Source organism: Harpia harpyja, chromosome 1 (assembly GCF_026419915.1).
Source record: "Harpia harpyja isolate bHarHar1 chromosome 1, bHarHar1 primary haplotype, whole genome shotgun sequence".
Lineage (NCBI taxonomy): Eukaryota > Metazoa > Chordata > Aves > Accipitriformes > Accipitridae > Harpia > Harpia harpyja.
Window position 1 is genome coordinate 16,025,706 of NC_068940.1, and position 25,721 is coordinate 16,051,426.

Sequence of the window (25,721 nt, forward strand, 5' to 3'; positions counted from 1 at the left end):
TCTGAGGAGGGGAAGCAGAGATGTAAAAGCTTCTAACAAAGCTAGATGTTTCTCTAGCAGAGCTACAGTTTCTTCCTACCTTAAGCACATTGTGTGCATGTAGACAGTTTTCCAACATTTTTCATTGGAAAATATTATTTAAAGGAAAACAAACAATGCATTTATGTAATAGAAATATGGGTGACAGTCTATATCTCTAGAAATATAAACCCATTCCTTTTCTGGGAAGCAAAAGGAAGCAAACTTTTTCATTTTGGTGTGGGTTTAACACAATTCATGATTAATGCCGATAATACTTCCCCTGCGTTGCCATGGGAACTCAGTGTAACTGTATGTCTCACTGCTGTTAAGGTACATGGCTGCTCTTCAGGGTGGTCTTGGGACCAAATAACAGTGGGACCTGTACTCAGACCCCCAAAGCTAGCAGTGGGGTGAACTAATTGCTGAAAATAAGTTTGCTACATGCAATACTGCAAATGTAGATGTTTCCTGTCTTGGGCCGTTTTCAGCTGAGACAGGTTTGGGCCTGGCACAGACAGGGTGTATTGAAAGATGGAGAAAGGGTGGTATGATCTAGGATTTGAACGCCTGTTTGGAGAAAATAAATGAGGTTGAGCCAGACCTTTGAGCAACGGTTTACTGATATTTCGCATGAAGCCTGTTTCTGGTGCATTTAAACTTCCACTTCATATAAAGCCAAAGGACACTTTTGGGCAACATGGCTACACCGTCAATGGTCTGAGCTGCTAGGTGGACTCCTGCTTCCATCTGTGCTGTTTCTGCGGTGTCATTTCAGCAAGTGGCGTTAGCAGGGCAGTAACTGGCCAGTTTAGCTTTCTGTGCATACTGAGGAAGGTGGCTGTGCCCCTGTTGCTAACATTAAGTTTTGTTCCCAAGTTGACGGTAGGTGCCCCCAACGTCTTTACCGCTGTACTTGAGATCTGCTCTAGGTAGGTCATTGACAGTATTTAAAGTACTGTATCAGCAAGTCTGTTTCAGCCCCTGTCATATTTTCCTGTGTATCTTGATTTTTTTTTTTTTTTAAGCTTGAATAAAAAAAAAGCTGTGTGTTGTCTTTTTTGGGTGTTTGGGGGTTTTTTTGTTGGGTTTTTTTCTTGCTCATATTATTGCTGTGGGTAGTGGGGCAGTGAATTTAAACATTAGGAAAAGAAGACGTGAAGAAAAAAAAAAAAAAAAACAAAAAACAAACCCTGCTAAGCTCTGTTTCTAAATAACTCTTCACCCGCCAAAAAAACAGGCAATTTCCTCTTGATTTCCTTAGAGGCTAATGGAGAGCAGGAAAATACAGTTTTGAACCAACTTTTTGTATGATGCACCACAGCTTTAGGGGCTTGTACATTTGGCTTTGTCTCTGCCTTCATAGTAGTTGTTCTGATTGCTAAATCATTGAACTTTTCCCTTGAGCTTGCTCTTGGCCAGTATTGCTTATGGCAGACATGAAGTATGTTTGTACCTCTTTGTACCAGTATATTTGGGACCTTGTGTTAACCTTTTTTTAAATACTATTGAAGAGATTTAACAGCTCTTCTCCTAAACCTGAGTTTGAATTTTTTAGTTGGCACAGGAGGTAATACATCACTTTCTATGCTGTGCTGAAAAAAATAAAAACCTTGGACTTTCTTCAACTGATATGGGTCACATTTGCAGGCAGGAGTTTATCCTGATAGGTAAGAGAAAATGTGAGCTGAAATGAATGCGTTTTGCTGTTTCTGCCTGTTGAGTTCCATCTGTAACCCCTCTTGATCTAGCATCCTTAAGCCAAATTATAATTTTCTTTAGTAACACTTTACAGAAAACGGCAACAAGACATTAAATGCCAACTGAATTATTCCTTTCAAATCTGTGTATATTAGCTGTTCATGTGCTCTGTTATTTCTTGCAGAATGGAAACTGGAGAACTTGAAGAGGCTGGATGTCAATCAGGTATCAAACATACTTAATTTAATAGCTCATAAGTTTTCACCTTAAATTATGAGTTTTGTGTGATTTAAAGTAATTTATGGAATATGAATGAATGATCACAGCGACGTAGCATTTCCCTGGAATGTGTTACTTAGAGTTGCAGGAACTGCACCCATACTGAACATAGTATGAAAAAGTTTAAATTGCTTGTCAACACGTGTGGCCGCTACGTACAACTTCTCCTCCTGAAGATGCATTATCACACCATTTTTAGTTAAGTGATCATATGCCATTGCAGAAAGAGTGCAGTACAGTATGGCAGGTATTCCTCAAACTCAGTGCCAGTTACCCAAAAGTAACTTGAATAGCATCTAACGTTTTCAGAGTGGGATTTGTTTTTACAAACCTTTAGAAGTAACTTGTAATGCTTTCCTTCTACTTTCTACTTTGAAAATGTCCTGGAGCTGAGCTTACACCTCCCGGTATCTCCTATGAAGGTGCCCAGCGAAACACAAAGAAAGTATGGTCTGATGACCATGTTTCCCAAGTTTGTGAGCATCTGCTGTATGTCTTTTGCTACACTTAAGTTAACTGTGTGTATGTTCAGTTTAGTTTTTCAGAGCTATCTATTTCAATGTCTGTATTTTGTCACTTTTTCCAGAAGTTGCTGTCATCATTGAATCAAAACCAATTCTTGCTATACTGTGAAACTGGTTTTTTTTCAACCCGGTCTGTGATTATGGCCCAGCTGCTTAGCAATTTAGACAATTTTTACTGTAAAGGAAATAAAAAAGGTGATTGACTTAACCCTTGATACTAAATCAGACAAGCTTTTTAGATCATGATGATAACACATGTACATGTGTGCACCTGAAGCTTGTTTGCTTCTTACTTCCTATCATCCTATGAAACTCAATATGTGAATAACAGACTCCAGACCTGCTCAAACAAGGGAAATAAACTCGTGCTAGAAGGTTGAAGTTGGGAATGTTCTGGATCAACTGTTTCAGCAAAGCCTTGGTACAAAATTAGACATCAATTTTCCACTCAATGTTGGCAGGAGTTATGGGAATGTTATTCTGAGACTGTATAGAAGAGTCTCAAATGTCATGTTGTTCTGGGTAACGGAGTCCCCAAAGACAGAGCTTCTGTCCTGTAGTACATGTGGGTCTATGGGTAAAAATAACAAACTAGACTTCTGATTACTATTACACTACATGTATATTGTCCTCTACAAATAATGGTTTGGAGTCTGCTTCTGCACAGTAGATCTGAGGCTGGAGCAGTGCCTGTGGTTTCAGTGTAGTTTCTTCAGATTTATGCTGGAGAAACAAAGAATTTTGGTGAATAGTTTTATATTAAAGGAAAATATAAACCTGGTGAGAGGTAGTGTTTTTCATCACAAATAGAAGGTAATGGTAACTTATTTTATGGGATGCCTAGGTGTAGATTGAAGGGCCTTCTTGAGGGCTGAGTGGACAAAAATAAATGTGCAGAATCCCCCTCTGAAGGGGAGAAGGTGAGTAATCAGCACCACGGAAACATGGGATGAGGAGTGTTGTGAAGAGCAATATAGTCAATGTACTGCTTAAAACTGTATATATGAAATTAGTTCTTTCTGGGGTATAAATAGTCATAAACAGTGGTATGCCTCTGCAGTGAAGAAGGTACTGAATTCCTGTGAAAAAATATTGTGGGGGTTTATATTTGCTTTTTAAACTAAACGCATTTTTGAAGCTTTATCAGTAGTGGAGCCTCACATTTTGAATCTAATCATGCCATGATGACTACTGGAAACTAAAAAAAAAAAAATATTGTGGAGAGTTGTGTGTCATAACTTCACAGTATTATACCATTTACTTTTGCAAATGCAGGTACGTTAAAATTAAACTGCATTTATTAGCTCTAGAGGCTGGAATTATATTAAAATGGGAATGTTTCTGTTTGCACAGGCTGATGTGGCACCGCTGATGGCTTCCCTTATCGGTGTGCCTTTCCCCCTGAATTCTGTGGTAAGAAGAGGTGTTGGGGACAAGACTTGAGGCATGTGAGGGGAAAGATTATAGATTTGGAAAAGTCTTATAGGGTATGGAGACTGCTTGTAGTTTTAGCTTTATGTGTATGTGTCTTCAGTTTAGAGTATAAACTCAGTCTTTTTATATATTATATAGTGCTTTCAATCGGAAAGGCAGCTGATCGTTTTATAATCTGCAACTTTATACTCTTGAGCTACATAAAAGTTTTTGTTACTTTGTTTTTTAGGGATGGTAAAAATGCAATATGGTTTGAATAACACTTGATTTTGATAATGAAAGCTGAGCCTGTAAACAAGCTGGTTCCTGCAATTTCATGTTTAATTATTTCTTGTTTAAACTAGTGTACTTTCTTCAGATGGTATCTTGTGCCTCTAAATTAGTGAACAGTGAGTGCCCTCACTGCGAGATGGCTTTTTCTTTGAATTTCTTTCATATATTATTACATAGTCCAAAGGTTGTCTCGTAAATATCTAATTGACAATTAGTATTACATTAGTGTGCTTTCATGCTGCTTGTTTCACATTTAAAACACCTATTTACAGCATATTTTTTTGAAATATTTCTTATGGAGACTCTGCCCCAAATTCTGTCCCCCTGTCCTGCACTCATTGCTGGTCATGTGAAGAAAGCTGCCCAACACAGGGTGGCATGGGAACTGCTTGCTTTCCCATCATGAGTACCGGGTGAGCCAGGCCCAGGCGAAGCTTTGGATAGAGAACACTTTTAGGTATTTCAGAAGTGGCTTCTGATCAGAGGTTGAGGTTGTATTACTATATAGTATGTAGTTTAATAACAGCTTCTGTTATTTACCTTTTTTGCATTCGTGTAGGAGCTGGGATATTATGAACCATCCCTGTGATGTTGAGAAATGATGAGAGTATTTCCAAAGGAGTTACAGTAGTTATTTCAGCAATAATTTGAAGTATTCTTACTGCTCATTTGGCCTGCAGTTCAGTTAGAGAAATTCCTCTTTCTTCATTTAATTTTTTTAATGTATATATGTATTTTTCTTCCCCAGGGAACTCTGCCTCTGGAATATCTGAACAATAGTGCTCATTTCAAAGCAGAGAGCATGTTTACCAACGCTGTTCAGATTCTTGAGCAGTTTAAGGTAACTAAACATATGGTGAAGAAAAATATTTCTTTGAATAATGGTTGTTGTTATGTGTAAAATAATTACACCAGGATATATGCTGTATATAGCATGCTGTAATTCAAAGGACTAAAATTGAGTGCGCATACTGGGTGATGTTGATTGACTAGCTGTGAGCCATATCTGAAGGAGTTTGAAAGACTTTAATGAACACCTTTTTTGTAAGGAGAATGAGTAATTTTTTCTTGATTCTTCTGATGTTTATCAATATTAATGTAAACCTACTTGCAGTATGTAGGTAGAATCTGAGTTCGGATACTGCCTTTGCATCAGGGGCTGGGAGAGAAGGCTCTAAGTCAGAATCAGTACACAAACAGATCAAAAAGGTAACAGGCACCTGTCCATTAAAGAAATGAAATTAGTGGCCTAATTAACTTTTAGCTAATGCTGTCATATCTGTTGTTTTGCTCTGCAAGTGTTCATCTCTGGCTTCTCTGTCTTGATTCATCTAATACCAGATATTATCGTATTATGAGAACACATATGTGGTCCAAACAAAAAAAGGTGGAGTTTCACTAGATGCTTTTCAACTGTGGAGTAAGAAACAGTCCCAAATCCAAAAATCTCAGTTTTGGCAAGACATAAATGCTGTGAGGGAAAACTGTCTTTTCCACAGACAGGAAGCTGAGAGAGAGAACTGTTGCCCTGTTGGGAAATCTGTGTGACAGTGGTAGAACAAGGAAGTAGCTTGAGAGTACCTTCAAGATATTAGCACCATCACCACCTTCTGTCTCTTGAATGCTGGGTTCCCAAATGTAGTTTGTGTGGGTACCATGTTGGCAGTGTCAGCAGCAGAGTCACTTCCAAATCTATGGTGGAAAGCTGGCATGTAGCAGGGGAAATGTCCAGCTGGCTGTGAAGTTGAAGTGTGCTGGTATAACCTCCACAGTTGGAAGACCTCTGCTCTAAGAATTAAGGATGTGACTCAGGTGTTTTTCAGTTAAATTGGTGTCATGGGGATTACTTAAAAAAAAAGAAAGAAAAAGTTATTGTCCTTCTTTTCTTTAGGTTTATTTTTATTCTGTCATTTTGTAGTGCTAAATATTCTGTTTTCTTTTTGGTTGGCTCGTTTCTATCATTGTTTTGGAAGGATTTTGTGTGAATTTCTTTTGCATTTCTCTGCTGAAGCAGAAGTAGTGCACTGGCTTAGACATGCCAAGTGGGTTTTTACTTTTCCTGTGATGGACTGACCTGACCACAGTTTGTACTCCCTGGAGAGGATGTTGTCTTGGATGGATAGGATGAGACGTGTGGGTTGCTACTTCAAGCTATCAGGTTTGGGGAGCAGTACGCTTAGAAAGTTCCTGTCTGTGCTTTATGCCGACAGTAAGACTCAAGTCAGGCTGCTGCAGGAGGCCTTGAAGATGTTTTGAAGGGCCTTGGGCAAAGTGGCTTTGACGGCATCAAAACCTTCTATTTTTATCCATGTGCAGGTTAATCAATCTAGCAGCATTGCTTTGGCAGTGATGCTGCAGTGTACTAGTTCCCATCTGGTATAAATAATACCAGTTTTATCAAGGGAGGTTGTCACCGAAGTCTGGTAGCACTTCTAGCCGTATCTTCCCTTTACCCTGCAAACTGTAGAAGTCCTTCTGTGAAAATCACTGGCTGAGGAGTGGTTTATTTTACCTACTTTAGAGCAGGTCTGGGATTCCATGAACTCAGAGGAGTTACACATACGGGAGTGTAACACCCAGTTTCCTGGACAATATATCGACAGTGTGATTCCATTCCTTTTCCAAAGTCTTAGAACTCTTCTGTGATTTTTAGTTTGATTCCTGATACAATTTTTAGTCTTGTTGCAACTTGCACATAATGGTTTAATGCTTTTTTTATGCAGGTTAAGATGAGTCAGAAAAAGGAAACTACACTGTCATTTCTGTTCACACCATTCAAGTAAGTGTCTGTAAAAACTATATATATTTTACCTAATTGTCTTATCACTTTGGTATTTCAGTGAGATGCAACAACAGAAATTTGGTCTCTTCAGTCTGTTTTTTAAATTATAGTGTTTATCTGACTACGAAACTTTGTACTAGTACTCTATGCAATTAACTTCTTTTTAAAAATTCTGGTTAGAAGTAGAGGTTTTTTAAAAAATCTATTCCTTACTTTTAATTTTCTGTTAAGGGTTATTTGCTTAAGCTTTTTGACAATATAGCTATATATAGACTACACGGTAATTTTCACTGACTTTTTTTTTTTTTTGCTATGTTCTTTTAGCATTCCTTGGGAGATGTAAGTCCCTATAGGGTCAGGAAATACAATCTGTTCTTGTTTATATGTATATAAAAGTTGAACTAAGAATTGTTTCTTCTGTGATTTAAATTCTAATGAAAAACAAAATGCCTTGCATCCAGAAAAGAAGCTCAAAATCTTTAGAATTTATGCTGCCTAGTGTTAGTGTTTCCAGGGCTGTGAAGGAGTCTCTGTAGTGATTTGTGTATCCACAAGCTCCGTGTTCTAGTGTATGGAGCAGTTACTGACCCGCTCACCCTTCAGTCTTACCAATTAAAGCTGCTTTTTCCTCTTTCTTTCCCCCTGAAAGGTTTGTGAAAGCTTTGCTATGGGTGCACGTGATACTGTTCAATTCAGCTTTCAGTTTGTGGAGTGCTCTGAAAGTGCTTTGTCACAAAGAGCAGCTGTTTTCCTTTGGGAAATAAAACTGATGTTAATTAAGATCTTTAAATCATAGGAGCAGTAAAAAGTGCTTGAATCTCTTCCTGTGAAGTACGTTTAATCGCTAAATAAGATTGCTGTCTTTCTGAACAGAGATCTACTGTGTTATTTTATACCACTAGCTTCTTCAAAGGGAAGGGTTCAAGACAGTCTCTGAGACACGAGTCAAGTCAATCTTGGGTACATAATGAATGTTAAGATCAAATTGTGATTAAGAATGACAGGTGCATTATCAAAGAATTTACTGATCTGTATGGAACAAAAATGCCATATGGAAAGGATGGTCAGTCATTTTTGATTCTGTGGGGAAGAACATTAGTTTGATTTCACAGCTCTTGTTTAAATTTTACCTTTCCCCAGGAAATAAGATTGATTCTGTAAATAGGTTGTATTTTTCTTAATGCTAAATTTATCTTTAAAGGAACTGAGTGTTATTGATTGACTTATGGACTGGTGTCTTTATTTTTTTATGATATGTTGGATTGTTTTAAGTGGAAATGCCTGAGACATTCATCACTTTGAAAATATGACTAAGACTTGGTATGAACATGTTGTTACTTTGGTATGATCCATTGCAAAAATAAATTTATTTTACTTTCTTTAGGTATTCTTAAAACTTTCCTGAATCAGAATTTGGGTTAATGGTCCTTCCAGGAAAGGTTTTTGTATGAGACCAGAATAATTCCTGGGATGTGTGAATTACCTTACAAAAGGTGCCTATGCTTGCATGTTTTATGGGTAAAGACTTTCTTTGGTTCCTCAAGATGATGTTGTTTATCTTCACTCTAGGAAAACAGAAGACGACTCGTAGCACACAATGCAAATACTCATCCACGGTGTGCTGGGTGGGGGGGAGTTTGCCCAGTTTCTAATTAGTCTTCACGACTCTCCTTGACTTTCAAAACTTGGCCCACGTCTGGGAAGCCACCAAGGGGCCTTGACCAACCAGTTACTAATAGTTGGGATGAAGTGGTTGAACACCAGCTTATTTTTAAGCAGACAAGTAACTTCCTAGTGCTTCAGCTTGCAGGAACTGAAGGAAAACCTGGGGTAGTTTTAGACATGATCTGTCTACAGATCTATTCCTTCCTTCGCATGAGGTGACTGACTGTGTGTGAGCGGTGAACAGGAGCCTGGGCTTCACCTGCAAGTCGTGATCTGATGCATTAGTGTAAAGCAACCCTCATCAGTTCTTAAAAAAAAATTTTGCTTGAATCAGAGTGAGATACTGAGGGAAAGGCATGTACCCCCTTCTGCTGACTTTACTGTGACACTGGTTTCTTTGGTGGTAGATAAAATGGTATAGAAGGGCACAGTTACTCTACCTTTTTCAGGAGAAGTTAAAAAGGCAAAGTTGGGGATAGCTTACTCCTCTATCTGGAGCAAGAGATCTCTTGGTATACGGTGCTAGGTTTCAGAGTAATTGGTAACGATATGGAGATTGCATTTCTGCACAGCTATAACACTATTTGGACCTGTCAGCCCAGGTTTAACGGGAGGCTTGCCCGCTAATTTGTGTTAAACTGTGGTTGGCCTTGTCCGCTGCTGCAGCTGAGCACGGTTCTGTGCTGTATTTCCGCTAGGCACTACTGTCCTTTCATTAAGTCAAGAATAGCTTCTTCCACCACTGTTCAGTGATTTGAGTTGTACAATGGAGTTATATTCTTTTCTAATCCTTCTGGTGCCTGAAATCTGTAATTTGAAGCTCAGAAAGTGTGTGCTCCAGCATAATGCTTTATTCCTTCTTGGTTTATTGGAGGTTAGTGAACCATAATTCATGTCTGAACTGCTTTGGGACCATCAAGTTTATGTAGAAATTGAAAATATAAACATTCTGTTTGGGAATATCACAGATTTTTTTTTTGTATATTTCAGCACCTTGATAACCTGAAAATGAACAAAGATATCTCTAAGAATTGCCTTTCTTAAATTATTTAGATTAAATTATGTGGTTGAATAGAGTCTGTGTAACAGAAACATAGCTATGATTTCCAGAAGAAATCTGAATCTAAAATTCAGATTGAGACATTCTGGTTTCAGAGAAGTTGATGCAATCACTATTGAAGATGTATTTATCTGGAAGAGGGGCAATATGTTCACAAATAATGTGTTCTGTAGAAACTACAACTTAACCTCAGCTTAATTTTTCAGCCAGAAATAGTATTTAAAAGTTTAATATCCTCTGAAGAAAATCCTGTTTCCAAGCTTGATTTTCGAATGTTTTATTACCAAGTGACTAGAAAACTGTTCATGACCTTCAGATGCAATGACTTAAAAACTAGTGTTGAGTGGTATGTTGAATATATTGCATCAAAAGCATTAAGCTAGTTCATATATATATTACAAGCCTATTTTTACTCATTTAGACAACATTGGCAACAGAGAAAGTTTCTTGAATTGATACAAGGCTTCTGATTTCCACAGGGAATCTCATCCCTAGTAGAAGTGTGGCTGGCACAATGGGCAGGGAATGAAGGAGGCCATTAGACATGTGCCCTTTCCTGCTTGGATCTAAACTGCATCTCTCTGAAATCCATCTGTCAAGTGTATAATGACGAGGAGAATGGAGCTGATCATTGTGTTGTGTGATGGACACTTCAATAGTGTCTACCTGACCGGGGTTTGAGGCAGATTAAAATGTGGGTAGCTGTATCTATTAATAAGGATGTGTCTGGCTGCCAGTAATACCATTTTCATTTTGTCAGAGTGCCTTCATCAAGGAACAAATTTGTGTAAAAGTGTGTCTTGATGCTACCTGTGAAACTGTTTGGAATACTTTTCAGAAGGAGCTCAGCTGCAAGTGTCTGCTGATTGTGCAAGGCAAGGTGCACAGCCTGTGCCCAGGGGAATGAATATGCAAGAGCAGAGAGCATCCCTTGCTTGTCTGCAAGGTACCTGCAAGGCTGATATTGAATAATTGTTCAGAATACTTATCAGCAATTCCTGTTGGATACATGGAGGGATTTATTGTCTGAAATGAGTTTCCTTCCCACTTCCTTCCACTCCCTACCTTTTTTCCCTGCTATGAAAGACTTTTCAAAAATTATTTGCTTAGCAAAATCACATGCTTTTCTTATCACAGTTCTGAGACATAGGCACAATGCTTGTACCTTTATGTGTAAGAAAGGCAGGTACCAAGATGCCAGATGCTTTGAAGGAAGAGTGAGGGAGGACAAATCTGAAGATTGCTGACAGAGGAAAACTGATGTCCAGAGTAGTGAACTATCTTATTAGCTTTCTGACTATTTGATGTGCCTTAAGGCAACAGCAGAGCTGGCACAGTTCAAAGAGGAGTGTGCCAAGGGGCCAGATGCTACTGTTGCAAAAACATTCCCAAAGCTAGCATCTCTGGGCTGTGAAAGTAATCCTACAAGGAGTAGCAGGAGGACCATTGTAGTGAGGTGAGTAGGTGGGACATCAGTTGTTGCGCTAAAATCCTCTTAACCGATTAATGCAATTTGATTATCCCAACAGGTACTAGAGATTTAAGATATTAAATTACATAAAAGCACAGGAGTGCTTTTTGTGTATGCCTGGTGTATACAGTGCTTTCAGGGAAGACTCTTCTTCCAGCTGTTCAGGTTCTGGTGCCTCACAGTAAGATGGCAGGAGCAGTAGCTTAAGAATCATATTTAAAAAAAAAAAAAAAAAAAAAGTGCAGCTGAATTATAATCAGTGCTTGCTTTCTACTAGCTGTGCTTTTTTGTTGAATGTCTTGAGCAGTTTATATCAATAAGGGGTTTTTTTTAACAGGAAACAGCTTAAGTATCTTAAAGTCAAGTTTATATCTTCTCATATATGAAAAAATCCCATACCATGTTGATGCTGCATTTTTTAAGTAACTTAATTGTTTGAATACTACATTTTAATCATTCCCAAATACTTATTTTTTGTGTATAATCAAGTTATAACTTGCATAGTTATATAGAAAGTCACTGCGTTTTTTATGTGCAGTGTACAGCTATTTGATAAAAATGTGCCCTCCCTCGCTGTATGAAAACGTAACTCTTTCCCTTTCCTCTGCCCTCCAGTATGCACTGAGATATAACTCCCTTAAACATTTGCATGGATTTGATGCAAGGAAGTATCAGTTGTGCATCATGTATTTATCATGGTGATAGAAAAGAAAATAGTTCTTTCCTAATGTAGAGCATCTTTGAAGATGTACAGCAACTTCAAAGAAATGCCATATGCACAAATACCTCTCTTTTCTTCCTTTCTCTGACTGGAGATAGAGCACTACATTTTTCCCTCTGATAGCCTTTCAAAACTTAAATAATAGGTATTTCCACAAAATTGGCTTTTGGAGAAAAGTGAAATAAGTGATTTCTCCTCCACCATTAAGTGGGGCAGGGTCCCTTAAAATGTCAGTAAACATAATACATCCTTTGAAGCATCCTATTCTTGTTTTGTTTAAATAAATGTCATTTGCAAGATTTGTGATACACATGATAAGGCGTTGCAAGAGCAAACATTAAGGATTGAATGTCAGGAGGAAAGGGTGAAGCTATTGCAGTAAGGAAGGGTATTTTTAACAGCGATTACTCTCCCTGTCCATTTGTCTGCAGAGGAACCTTGATTTAGCAGTGGCACTGATTTATCAGGGAAGACATTTCAGCCCCTTTATCCTGTGGTCAAGAGTGAGGGACAGCAGCTTCTGTCAACTTCTGGTGAACCCTGGAAAGGTAGCCAGCTTTCTCCTTTCTCCACTTTGTTCCCACTGTGTTACCTGGTGGGAATCTAGGCATCAGCCTGCTTCTGGGGCAGCTGGGACAAGCAGCCCAGTATAGGCACCTTTAGCCTGTTAGTGTCAGGGAGGCAGACTGGCAGCCCTCTCCCCTCCACCCTTCGCTTTAGGAACCTGTGTATATACATATGAACAAAAAATAGAAATGCAGTGCTATAGAGACAAAAGTGCTCAAATGGAAATAATGGCTTCATATTATTTAAAACAAAACAAAACAAAACAAACTGATTGAATAGTATATATATTATCTCTTTAGGGAGAAATCAATGCCCGTGCTATAAAATGCATGTTCTTTGGCAAAAATGTCAGCTTCTCTTTCACTGAATGGGCTCTGTCTGAAGTACTCTGTTAAACGCTGCTCAGGGAGGATGCAATCCTCTTAGAAAGCAGGCATCCTGCTGGTCTCGGGTTTCAGCAGCACACTCAGGAGCTTTTAGTTTGTACATGAAAAGCTTACTGGCAGAGGCTTCTGCGCAGGAGGACCAGGCATAATTGGATTTACTATCAAGTAGGAAGTAGGTAAGGTCTTTAGAAGGAGCTAAGAGGCTAATGTATAAGATAAAATATCACAAGATTTATGTGTATTTCTCTATTTCCTTGTATAAATCCCTTTGGCCTTTTCTTGGAACTCGTGAGGCTTCATGCAGTGAGGGTGAGGGAGGGTGTACAGGCAGGTGGTGGGGTGGGATGGGCAGAGGATGTTCTGCACCAGGGCATGAGGTAAGAGAGTGCAGGGATCTTTCTAGATCCCAGGAAGAAAGGCCCGATAACAAATAGCTTAATAAATTAGCTGTTTTAATAAGATAAAATAAGAAGAAGAATACAGATAGCAAGTAAATCATACATCCCTTCAGATGCGGGTTACCCTGCATTCGCGCAGCATCAGATGGAGCCCAGGTGGGTTTTCCCATGGTGTTGCACAGATCTTGTCTGTGGAGGGGTTCCCTCTTTTTGGTCATTCAAGCTCTTATATGATTTTCTTGCAAGAATCAACCCTAATAATTATTTCTACTGTCAGAATGGAGGTTCACGTGAGAACTTCTAGATAAAGATGAGGACAGGCAGGCTCTGTAATCGCTGGTACGGAGTGGGAGCTGCCTGCAGCCTCCTCGGCTACTACAAGCTGGCTGGCTTTGTCCTGTGGCCAAGGGTTTGTGCAGCACAGCCTGGAGCCATGCTGGACAGGCAGCACAGGCCTGGGCCTGCTCAGGTTAACTGTCACGTGGATCACTGACTCCTTGATGTACAATGGTCTCCTGGTCAGGACCAGTACGGGGGCCCTGCCTGAACATGTGTTTCGGTGGCCGTGGGGCCCCCACTGTTAGGTACCTGCCCACACACAGCACAAGCTGCCTGCTCTGGAGGCACCTGGTTGGAAAATGATAGCTACAGTTTAGGTTTGGCACATGGGATCACTGAGCAGAAGAGGACCTGTGGCACAACATTATATATCTACGACACTGCAGATATCTAGATCCAGCTCAATGTATGACATAAATCCATCACACATTTTGCAGAGGTGAGGGCTGACTTACAGCATAGGTAGGGCGTTGTTATTTAGAGTCAGCACATGTCCCCTGCTGTACTGAAATAGAAGAGATTTTTAAAATGGTGCATTTCCTTTCCTTCAAGGATCTTCATCTTCTCTATTAAGCAGTTTCCCTTTCCAAGGCTGCTGCATCATGTCTTGCTGGCTCTTCAGGCAAAACTCCTGCCCCTGCTAGATCCCTGCTTCCAGTCTCTCAGGCAGCTTCAGCGTGTGGCATCCTCCCTCCTGACCTCTGGTTGTCCGAAGCTCTTGCCGTAGTAGTTTGCATGCAAAATCTGCTGTTTGCAGCCCAGTTATCTTGTTTCTCTGTTCAGTGAATCAGCAGCTGACAGTTGGATTGCCCGCTCTTTTTTCTTTCATCTCTGCTATCTAAAGGATTTACATAAATATCCTAAGGCACTTCGCTGTTGAATATGCGAATATGCTGCATCAGGGACACTGATTTGCAGAAATTAAAAGGCTTTTTTAATTTCTAGGACTTCACAGTCCAGGGTTAGACCATTAGCAGTCAGACCACTTCCTGCGGTTTCACTGATGTCCCACTGTTTCCTCCTTTGCTTGTTTATAAATCTGAATGCAAAAGCATATGTGTACTGGTAAGTTTTTGCAATGTGCCAGTAAAGATGCTTTTTGCTATCTTTGACCTGTGGAAGTGTGTGTCCCCTCCCTTCATTTCATTATGCTTTAAAGAACAAAAACCTCAGAACTTAAAACAGGAGCTTCTTATTGACTTTCTTACTCCTTTTCTTTCTTTTGGAGTGTCTGATGCATGCAGCGGTGCTTTTTAATGCTTCTTAAAAGAAAAAAAGTTGCAAAGATAACCAAGTACAACCCTACAGCTAGACTGGCTGATTTACAATCTGACATGGTAGTCAGAAAATCCAGAAACACAACAACCTACTTCAAATTTAGACACTCCAAGACTGAAACTCCTGGCAGTGGAACAGCAGGAGAAAAGAGAGTAGATCATGTCAGGAGAGGGCATATTGAGGATCCTGGGCTTTAAGAAGCCATAATAAACCCTTTAGTGTAGGTTTATGTGGAGTACCTTTTCTTTAAAAAAGCATAGCTTTAGCACACTAAAAACATCACTGTAATTTTTTTATCTGTAAACTACATGCATCTTGTTTCTGAATTATGAAAATCAAGTTTTGTAGGACTTGCCTGTTTCAGTAGCTTACCTGAAAATATTTTGGTAAACAATTAAAATTCAGGCCATCTAAACAGATTAAGGATCACTGAGTTACCCACCAAATCGTTTAACCTTTGAAACTTTACTCTTTGATCAAAACTAAAACATATGCAAAGGACTGTCTCTGTATCTCATATTATGTGCTTTCAGTCTGTCTTTGGCAGATACAGTAAAACAATTCTTTCTTTTGAGTAGGTACATTTAAAGAACTGGAATTGAACACATTTTGAAAAATGGGAAAAATAAGCTTATGGCTATTAAAATTCATGTAAATATGTAATTTGGTAAAGTCCATAGAACTGTGACACATTTTTTTCCTGATCATTGCCCCTAGTAGCATCATGTACTCTGCACAGCAGGTTCAACAGAAAGTAAACATCATGGTTCCAGACTTTGATTTTTGAAATATTTATTTGGTTGATTTTTCTGTGTTTTGTTGAATGAACTCATGACTTTGCATCACTTGCCATTCACTTACTTTCTGATGGTTCTCTGCTGTTGATGGAGAAGTGGGAAGGTTTTATACTGTGCATTTCATTCTGCTCCTACAAGGCTGTGCACCACGCCTTCAAAAGAAATGACAGAGCAATAAAGTTAGGCTAGTTTGTGATTGCACTATTGCTAATATCAAGTCTCTGCACTCATGGGTTGCTAACTGGGGTGAATTTGATGTGGAGCAGGAATAACCATGCAATCATGTTTCTGCTAAATTAATAGTGTTCGATGCAAGATCTGTGTCTCTACTTTCCCATTACCCACCTGATGCTTTCTGGGGTGCCCTCTCTGTTGTATAGTGGGAATGTTTGAAGGCAGCTCTCATGGGACACTGACTTTGGTTTTGAAGGCTGTTGCTACTCTGAAAAAGGCTTCGAAAAAGTGTTGTTTGATTACTTGTATAACTTTTGAATAGCAGCCCTGCAAAAACATCAGGCCAGTCTTACCTTTGCACTTTCAAGCTGCCGTTTTGACAGCAGCGATGTGGATCAAAGCAGTAATAGTGGGTCCTGTAAGTACTATTTCAGCTGATTGCAGAATTGCTGGACTGGAAGGCATCTTTCCTCCTTAGTATGGCCCTCTCACAGCACGATAGGTGGCAACAGAGTTTGAACGTACTCAGCTGCTTCTGTTGCTGGCAGCTTTCTCCCATGGTGAGAGCAGCAAGGCACTGCGCTGGCCCCCTCAGTGTCCAAGTGGCAGGAGGACAGGGGTGGGTGGCAGAGGCTGGGGGATAGTGCCAGTGGAAGAGCTTCACGGTGAGAGGGGCAACGTTGACCTGGGCGATTTCTTTCAGGTTGCAAGTTACTAAGATGCCGGGGATCTTCTTTCTGGAGAAGAGGACAAGAACCTGTGATTGCTTAGCCTTTGGCAGAAGAGGTTGCTCGAGTTGTTTAGACAGTAGCAGTCTGATGCCTCTTTTACTGCTAACAGTTTTGGAGTTAGAAATTTCATAGCAAAGCAAGTGAGAAGGTCTGCCTTATGTGGTGTTCAGGAGAAGGTAATCCATACAAAATCCTAGCAGGCTTTATTCAGATGGCCTTGCTCCATCTTGGGGCTACCACGAGGTTCAAGGGATGTATATCCTTATCCTCTAGCTTTTTTAGTTTTGCATCAACAGGAGTTGGTCCTTTTCTCCCTGTCCCCCAAAGAGCCAGTGTGAAAAGTTAGAAGACTGACGTCTGCTGAGCAGCTACTTCTGATTTGTTGCTGGATATGGGTGATAGAAATGCAATCACTATGTCTTCTGCAAATCTTACTGCTCTCAAAGGCTTGTAGGATGCACAGTATTATTTTTTTTCCTGATGGGAAGAGTGAAAAGGTGGTGATAGAAGGGTGTAGATGTGCATGGTGCTGACAATAGTCAGGTGTGTGGAGTTTTTCTGTGGAGTGAAGCAGCTGAAATACATGTGTTTTCATCTGATAGTGAGCTAGACAAAGATCTCAGCCTTTCTCTTCATACATCGCATTTGCAGGTCTGTGATGCTTCTTTGACTTTCATTATTAAATCTGCAGCATTGTAAGTGTTAAACTACTGCAGATCCAAAGGGGTTACTTTTTATAGTATAATTCTGGAAAATCTACTGTACAATAAAATTAATATAAAACATTAGCCAAATAACCAGGCATAATAAAATTAACAAGCTAGCAGTGGTGGATACAGATGTATTTGCAAGACATCTCCTTCTGTTCCAAGATTTTTATTTCATGGTTTGACTGCAGCATGCTACCTATGCTGTTGGGGGTGGTAATTTCACGAGTGTGATGATAAACAAGACTCACTGGCCAAAGAGAGGTCCCCTTGACATTGCTATGGTGAACATACTTCATCACAGTCTTGTTGTTAGTGCTGTCAAATAGCTTAGCTTCTATGAAGCATGAATGATGTGTTGGAAAGATTAATTTTGTCAGGTATACTTATGACAAGCGTAGCTAACATCTCAGAAGGAATAGTTTACAAGCACTTGCATGATTAGCCCAATTGTTTTGTTTCATAATTAATTATGTTTATTCATGGATGAAGCTGTGATTTCTGTCTGGAACTAGAAAGTGTATCTCTGATAGCCATTGTGAAAAACAAAATTACTCTTTTAGAACCACCATCATTTTCTGTGAAGAATGTAATCTTAAGTCTTTAGAGTCCTGATGATACTGTGAATGCATGTGTGTTTATAAGATGTGTGACCATAGAGTTCTTGGTTTTTCTTTTAAGGTAATCTCAGAGTACTACACTTTACAGTGCATGTGTTTTGCAGTACTTTCAAGATAAGAATAGGAGGACAGAGTTGAGTCCACTGACTGAATTCTCTTTGTGTGTATTTGTTAATTAATAGGACAGGTATTTTTGTGTTATGGAAAAAGACTTTTGATTTTACTAGTCAAGACTATTCATCTCGAATTTGGTAGAATTGGATTTTGGTGATGGGTACATACATACCTTAGTTTTCTTTATAGAGTTCAGAATCTTTCTAATAATGATCAGTAAATTCACTTCATTACTACTAATATTAATTGCATGGATATGTGCATTAAGTGACCTCGAGAATACATTGACAAGCTAGTAGTGCCTCTGGCACATAGCATACTAAAACACAGGGAAGTAATTCTGATATCAGAGTTTATTCTTTTCTAATGCTATCTGTCCTGTATTTGAAACCTTTTAAATAGTTTAAGTTAAAATTGAGTAGTGCTAAGGATAGTTCAAGCTTTAACTTCCCAGATTTAAATTCTCCTTGTGGTTTTGTTGTCGAGTGAGTCTTGTAGGTTTTATAGAATCACCATTTCTAAATTTCCTGGCTTCTTTCTATAGGCAACTTTTCACTTCTGTTCATGTCTCAGCTTTGTCTCTTTATGCTTTCTGCTACACCTAGCAAGGGGCTCCTTTCAAATCTCCCATCTACTTTGTCAGCTTTAGGAAGCGAATGGGAGTCCTCAATGGGTGATAAACTGCTTATGGTGAACTATACCCATTCCTTAACTGAAAGGTAATCAGCATACTTGGTAGCTCTTATTTCTAGTCTGGTGTGAGATGCAAAAATTCTCTAATCACTTCTTTGAGTTTTTGTTTAATACAGAGGCAAAAAATATCTTAAGATGATGATCAACCTTTGCATTCAGGATGAAACCTGCGTTTTGATACAGTTATATATGAACAGTCCTTAGTTTCTTGTGGAATTCATAAACTTTACAAAACCAATCTGTAGACAATTGTAAATTCAGCATATTGAAAAGCGTGCATATGGAAGTAAGGTAATATGTGTGGTATGATGTTAGCTATTGAAAATTAACAACGCATCTACTAATGGTAACCCCATTTGACAAAATAATTGCCTTCTGCATTTGACTTGCTGAAGCTTTACTCTTTAAAACCCCCATTTATTCTGTTACACCATCCATGTACAGAGATCCCAGGTGCTGTCATCTAAGAAGGAATAGGTAAAGACTATTGTTCATTAATAATAAATGATTCATTGAGAGTAAAAAGATAATTAAGGGGTTTATAGCTAAATGACTAAAGATATAAAGTGAAAGATAATTTTAGCATATTAAAAATGTGCATTGAATATGACAAGGAAAAAGTCCACAGAAAATAGTATGTGTAAAACAATAAAAATGAGAAAGTGAACATAGGAACATCTTGGATATATTTAAGTCCTAAATAAAGCTGATTAACATTTATTCCAGATTTTTTAAAATCCTTAACTAAAAGCTAAGATAACTTTTTTTTCCCTCCTATTAATCTCTACACATGGTGAAAACTCCCACCTTGGTTTCGTGTTTTGCTCCCTTTCCCCTGCCAAAAAACTTAGCAAAACTTGAGGCTTACAGGTTTCCTTGAGGCAGTACTTGGGTCTGGTTTGCATACTTGAAGAATTGATTTTAACTTAAGTCATCATCAGCCTTGGTATGCACTTGCTGGCTGCATACTAGTAGCCCTCAGCTTGTGGAGCTGTAAGGTTGGCTTTTGTAGGGATGTGTCATGAAGGTGCAGGAACAACCTGCACTTTCTATTACTCTTCTATTTTTCAACTCTGTTTTCTAAAATCCTCTGTTCTCTGCCCAAAGTTAAGGTGATCAAACACTTACTATCACCTTGTCATCATCTTTTCCTCCGTTCTTCCTTTTCCATTGGACCCCTCTCTTCCTACCTGTTTATAGATACCATCCCTCAATTCTTTTTTAGATTGAAGAGAGTCAAACATTTTTGAATACAGTCGTTTCACTTACTCTTCTAAAAAGTAAGATACATTGCTGCTTCTATTATCCAATTTTTTAGAAGACTCCTGCACAATCCTGCTGTGCTCTGAACTCAAGAAAACAGTATCAAAATATACCAGGATGTGATTAGTAATAAAAATTCAGGTTGTTCAGGCCCAGAATCCTTTTAATATATATCAGGGCTCAGAAGATGATAGTCTGTATTGTTGATGATGTATCAACTGCTGCTGGGTTGCAGGCAGAAGTGGTTCCCAAGTGTTTGGGGGCTGCAGGAATGAGCATTTCCATGCAGTAGTTGCATAAGATCAAGACTTGCCCCTGTGGTTCAGCTGAGTGACCACACAGGTGATTGCTGCCAATTTAAATAGTAGGAGTGAGACCTCAGGGCCAGTCCTGATTTGGCACAGCCTGAAACATGAAATTGGTGGTTGTGTATGAGGTTGTGAAGGAGTGCGTCCGAAGGAGGGAGGCATGCACCTGGGCCACCATGTGCTGGGGATGCTGAGGAGAAGATGCTGTGCCACAGCAGTTTTGTGGAAGGCGTGAAGGAAAACTGCTGTATGCATCCATCAGCTAACAGAAAGTTGTGACCCATGATAGTTTGGTGCCTAGAGTGAAAGTGACTGCGTTGTAGCTTATAACTTGCCCAGGGTAAGCCTGGGATCCTCTAGCCTGCCAGCGTCCTTAACTTGGAAAAAAAATGGTACAGGAAAAATGGCTCCTTCCCCCTTCATTTGGTGGAGGTTGGTTGACTGGCTTCTTTCTCCATGTTGCTGCTTTCTGTAAGGGAAGAATTGCTACAATTATTTAGGTTGATCTCAAATTCATTAAAATCAAAGAGGTTTTTGTCACTGACCTCAGTGTAGCCAGGTAACTGCATTATCACCTGCTCTGGGGACTCTGCTAACAGCTCCCTCCGTAACAGGAGACAAACTCATTTTTTCAAAGAGAAGATTGTTAGGCATCACCTACTGTTAGTGTGGAACCTGACCAATTCGTCCTTTGCTGACAGGTTTATGAACTGCTTATAACCATCTATCAAATCGATTGAATTGCTTAATTCTTGTATGTCTAGTGCTTCTTGTCCAGAGCAATGGTCAATAATAATGCACATAAGAGATAATTTTCAGCAGTATTAGATGTGAACACCTACATAAAAGAAACATCTCTTAATGCAAAGATCTTGGGATAAGTTAGACAGCAGCAGTATTGACATAAGTGTGAAGATGAATGTAGAGGAATGGATTAGTTCCAATTACCTCTAATGAAGTCCAGAATATTTTGGTATGTTTCTGTCCTGGTTTCAGCTGGGATAGAGTTAACTGTCTTCCTAGTAGCTGGTACAGTGCTATGTTTTGAGTTCAGTATGTGAAGAATGTTGATAACACTGATGTTTTCAGTTGTTGCTCAGTAGTGTTTAGACTAATGTCAAGGATTTTTCAGCTTCTCATGCCCAGCCAGTGAGAAAGCTGGAGGGGCACAAGAAGTTGGCACAGGACACAGCCAGGGCACCTGACCCAAACTGGCCAACGGTGTATTCCATACCATGTGACGTCCCATCCAGTTTAGGAACGGGGAAGTGGGGGGGGGCAGGGATTCACCGCTCGGGGACTGGCGGGGTGTCGGTCGGCGGGTGGTGAGCAATTGCACTGCGCATCATTTGTACATTCCAATCCTTTCATTATTGCTGTTGTCATTTTATTAGTGTTATCATTATCATTATTAGTTTCTTCTTTTCTCTTCTATTAAACCGTTCTTATCTCAACCCACGGGTTTTGCTTCTTTTCCCGATTTTCTCCCCCATCCCACTGAGTGGGGGGGAGTGAGTGAGCGGCTGCGTGGTGTTTAGTTGCTGGCTGGGGTTAAACCACGACAGTTTCATTCCAGAGTAATTTTTTTATTACAGAGTTAATTTTTTCTGCCTCTCCCTTTGCTTTTGAAAAGAGGAAATGTTAATATCTCTTTATGTTGTTGTACAGACCACTTTCTGATTCTGAACAGATCAACTTTTTAAAGAAAATGAGACTATATATTCAGCAGCAGAAGTATGATGAAGCGGTAAGTCTGGTTTTGCTATATGCCTTCTAGAAACTTTTTACAGGAACTTTTATATATATATATAAATATTTAGATTTGTTTAACTTGAAACTGGGAAATACAACCTTTTTCCTTCCTTATGATGCACATCTCATTAACACAAATAAAATCCCACTGTAAGTCTCCAAAATTTTGCATTTTGACATCAGTTCTAATGAATAATACTGATTTGCTGTATTTTTTCTCATACTTCTTAAACTGTTACTATTCCATAGTATACTAACACACAATGTATGTTTTTATTTTCCACTGTAGAAAAGGGTATATTGAGAGAGAAACTGAGGAATGTAGTTCATGTTCACACTTCTTAGGCTGCTAGTTGCACAGAAAAAAGTATGATGTCTTGCTCTATCATAGATCCTGCTTTGTTTTTTTCTTCTACATGAACCAGCTGTTCTTGTTTTTAATTTCACATTTCAGTTTGTCAGAGACTGGGAGCCATATGTGGAATCGTTCTGTGCTTCCCAGTTCCGGTATTACTTTCCTAAGCATTTGCTGCCACTCACTGTGCAACAGGGTACTCAATGGGTGCAGTTCACCAGTGCTTGTATTCTGACATTCACAGAAATAATTTGTAGAGCTAAATGATAAAAAGAAGTCTTTCATTTTAACAGGTTTAGTTTGGTCACTAATTTTATGTTTAAAAAGTACATGAAAAACTGGAATATGTAAGATTACATTTAACCTGCCAGATGCATGGAAGAATAATTCTATTATGTGTTAGGGTTCAGCTCTTCTTTTTCCCCAATATGTTTCTCAGGGTAATAAATTACTATTTTATGCACAGGACAGCTAAATCTATTTTATACCTTATACCTTTTTATTTACCTCATTGTAAATTGGAAATAACTCAATTTAAATCAATGGATCTATTTTGCTGTGGGAGAAGGCTTTCTTTTTGGTTTTCTAATACTACTACTTGGCTGTCACACATTTACTTATAGGAGATACTTTATACATTTCAGCAGCAGAACCTGTGAGTCTGTGGTATTGGTTATATATAAATTTTACCCCTTGTTCACTTGAGTGCCCCATGTGTTCAGGTTCACTCTTGATCACTAACACATCGGGCTTGTGCCTGTGCCCTGGTTATCCTCAGCTTCCTATATCGCAATGCAGAAAGGTTGGTGCATTACCAGCTGCTGGGGTATAGATGATTCTTTGCCTCTTCAGCTCTGCAGCTCTTTGCATTGCAAATGTGCGTTCATAATTGTACCCTCAGGAATGACGTGATTTTGGGTGAGTTTGCCCATTGGCAGACTTGTGATCTCTTCAGTAGTTGACATATCTTTTTCTGTTGATTGTTGCTGTTAAGTCCCAACTGGATACCTGGACATATAAAGAAGCATCGTCATGTATGCTCAACTTCTTATTATACTCTTCCTTACAGATCTTTTAATCACCAGTGAATCCTCTGGGACCACAAATTACACAGCTGAGCTTACCATCTTTGGGTAAATCACAGGGGTCAGCACACCTCTGTGTAAGGAATGATATGGTGGGAAAACCCACTGTCTTTATCATGGTGTCTCCCCAGTGAAGGTACTGAGTAAGGGGACCTGTGATTAGGCTCGGTACAACCCTTCTTGTGTCCAAATGATTTGCATCCCGAGAGCCCCAGGCAGCTGCTTTGTGAATGAAACTGGGGCTCCTGTTCAGTCTGAATTCACCTCTGGTGCTTAGGCAAAGCGCTGGGGTTATCAGGTGTTACTGAAGTGGAGGACATCAAACCGCAGGAAGCGGGTATTTCAGGCTGTGGAGAGTGACCATGTTTCAGCTGCATCCATAAGACTCCTCCTGCGTAAATGTTGTGCCTTCAGAAGCACATGACTTTTTTTGGGGGTGTTACTTATACTGGAATGTATATATGGTCAAATGCTCATAGGAAAAACAAGTGGCATGCTTGGTAGTAGGTGGTGGTCGAGGAATGCTATCCATGTAGCTTTCACCATCTGACCGCTGTCATGGCCAGGGGGGATGGCGAAGGAGCCAAATAATGGTTGACTTCATGTCCAGCAGGAGTCCAAAGCAGTGTGTACTCCAGCAGTTGGTGCTGGCCAAAACATTATACCTCAGCGCGGAGAGGACACACATGCCAAGAGAGGCGGAGCTGCTTGAGCTCCAGTTGCTGTCAGTTAAGTTGATTTCTGGAATGGAGCTTACACTATTCTAAACTGTTGCTTATCTGTTTTGTCTGCCTCTAGGTATCTCTGTGCAAAACCCTGATTAACCTTGCTTTGGAAGGCTTGTCTTATTACCATACTTACGATAGATTATTCCTGGGTCTAAGTATTGCAGTGGGTTTTGTGGGCTGGACGACTTACGTGATTTTGGTCATTATCAAGACCCATACCAATTTGACCAAGACTGTCCAGGCTAATAACAAGGTAGGTCGGAAACATGCAATGATTTTTTACTATCAGTTTTCAGCATTATATGTATGCTCAGTCTCTCTGTGTGGAACAAATTGCACACCTTCCACTTCTTTTGACTACATGTGGAAACTGGCAAGCTGTGGAGTTTTCTAGCTACTGTAATCCTGTGTAGCATTACTACCTGGTCCATTTATTAGGATCAGTATTCCTAAGCCGTATAAGTCTGAGTATGCAATATTGTGCTTTCTCAGTTGCTTCCTTCCTACAGCTGTGCATTTTACTAGACGCTAATGCAAGTGTAAGCAAACATAGTGATTTAAAACTATTAGAGGGGACTGTCTTTAACCAGAAGTCAATTTTCAGCATTAATTGTGGTAAAGTCAGCACTCTGTTGTAATACTTGTTTAGAAGAATACAGACTTCAGGCTTCCATTTTGATTTTTGTTCTTTACTGTAAGGCCAAAAAGAAATTAACATGTAAATTATTTTCTTTCTGTCCTCTTTGGCAATGTGAAATCAGTTTTCAGAAGCTGTGCAGTCCAATCATGGCACTTTTAAAATATATAACCTGTTTGAATAGAAAGGTGAACTGTGGTTTCACAGATCAGCTTGCCGTCTTGCTCTTTGTGATTTGCAAGGGTGCAGCAGAAGACACCAAAGATGAAGGAAGTTCACTTTGACAAGTTTATTATGGTTTGATTTTTCACAAAGTACGAAATCTGAGGAAATTAATTTACTTTCAGTTATTCATCAGGAAAAGAGATACCTCAAAATGGTAAACAGGCAAAAAGCTAGCATTTCACTGAAGGATTAAAACCTTGGGGGGGGGGGGGGGGGATCTCCTAAACTTCAAGAATTTGTTTCAGAATAAAAGAAATTGTTTCATTTAGTAATGTAAATGAGAATGAGCACTTAGCATCTTTACTGCCTTCAGTATATTACTCTGAGAAAATCCCTATCATGCTATCTTGAGGTTTTTACTACTGGCTGAAATGAGATAATCTTGCCCTTTAATGAAAATGATCAAACAAAATTGAAATGGAAAATATTCGTAAGTGCTGTACTGCATGATTTACATTTTCTTTCATCAAATAACTAAGAAGAAATAATCCAAGATGCATGTTATGTTAGATATGAACAAAATAATTACAATAAATAGACTGGATATTGGGCATATTAATAACTATATTAAACAAAAACTTCACGTTTTTAGTTGACTTCAGATTTTCATTTGGTATATTTTATTTTAGTTGTTGA

At 39.3% G+C, this 25,721-nt stretch overlaps 1 protein-coding gene across 1 annotated transcript in view; it reads left to right on the forward strand.

Moving 5' to 3' along the window:
• PIGN (phosphatidylinositol glycan anchor biosynthesis class N) overlaps positions 1-25,721 on the forward strand; it is a 112,534-nt gene that overhangs the window by 42,039 nt on the left and 44,774 nt on the right. The window contains exons 9-14 of the mRNA XM_052780809.1: positions 1,904-1,944; positions 3,876-3,935; positions 4,978-5,070; positions 6,953-7,008; positions 21,972-22,050; positions 24,294-24,476. Coding sequence (XP_052636769.1) covers positions 1,904-1,944; positions 3,876-3,935; positions 4,978-5,070; positions 6,953-7,008; positions 21,972-22,050; positions 24,294-24,476 — 512 coding nt within the window. The remainder of the gene's footprint in view (positions 1-1,903; positions 1,945-3,875; positions 3,936-4,977; positions 5,071-6,952; positions 7,009-21,971; positions 22,051-24,293; positions 24,477-25,721) is intronic.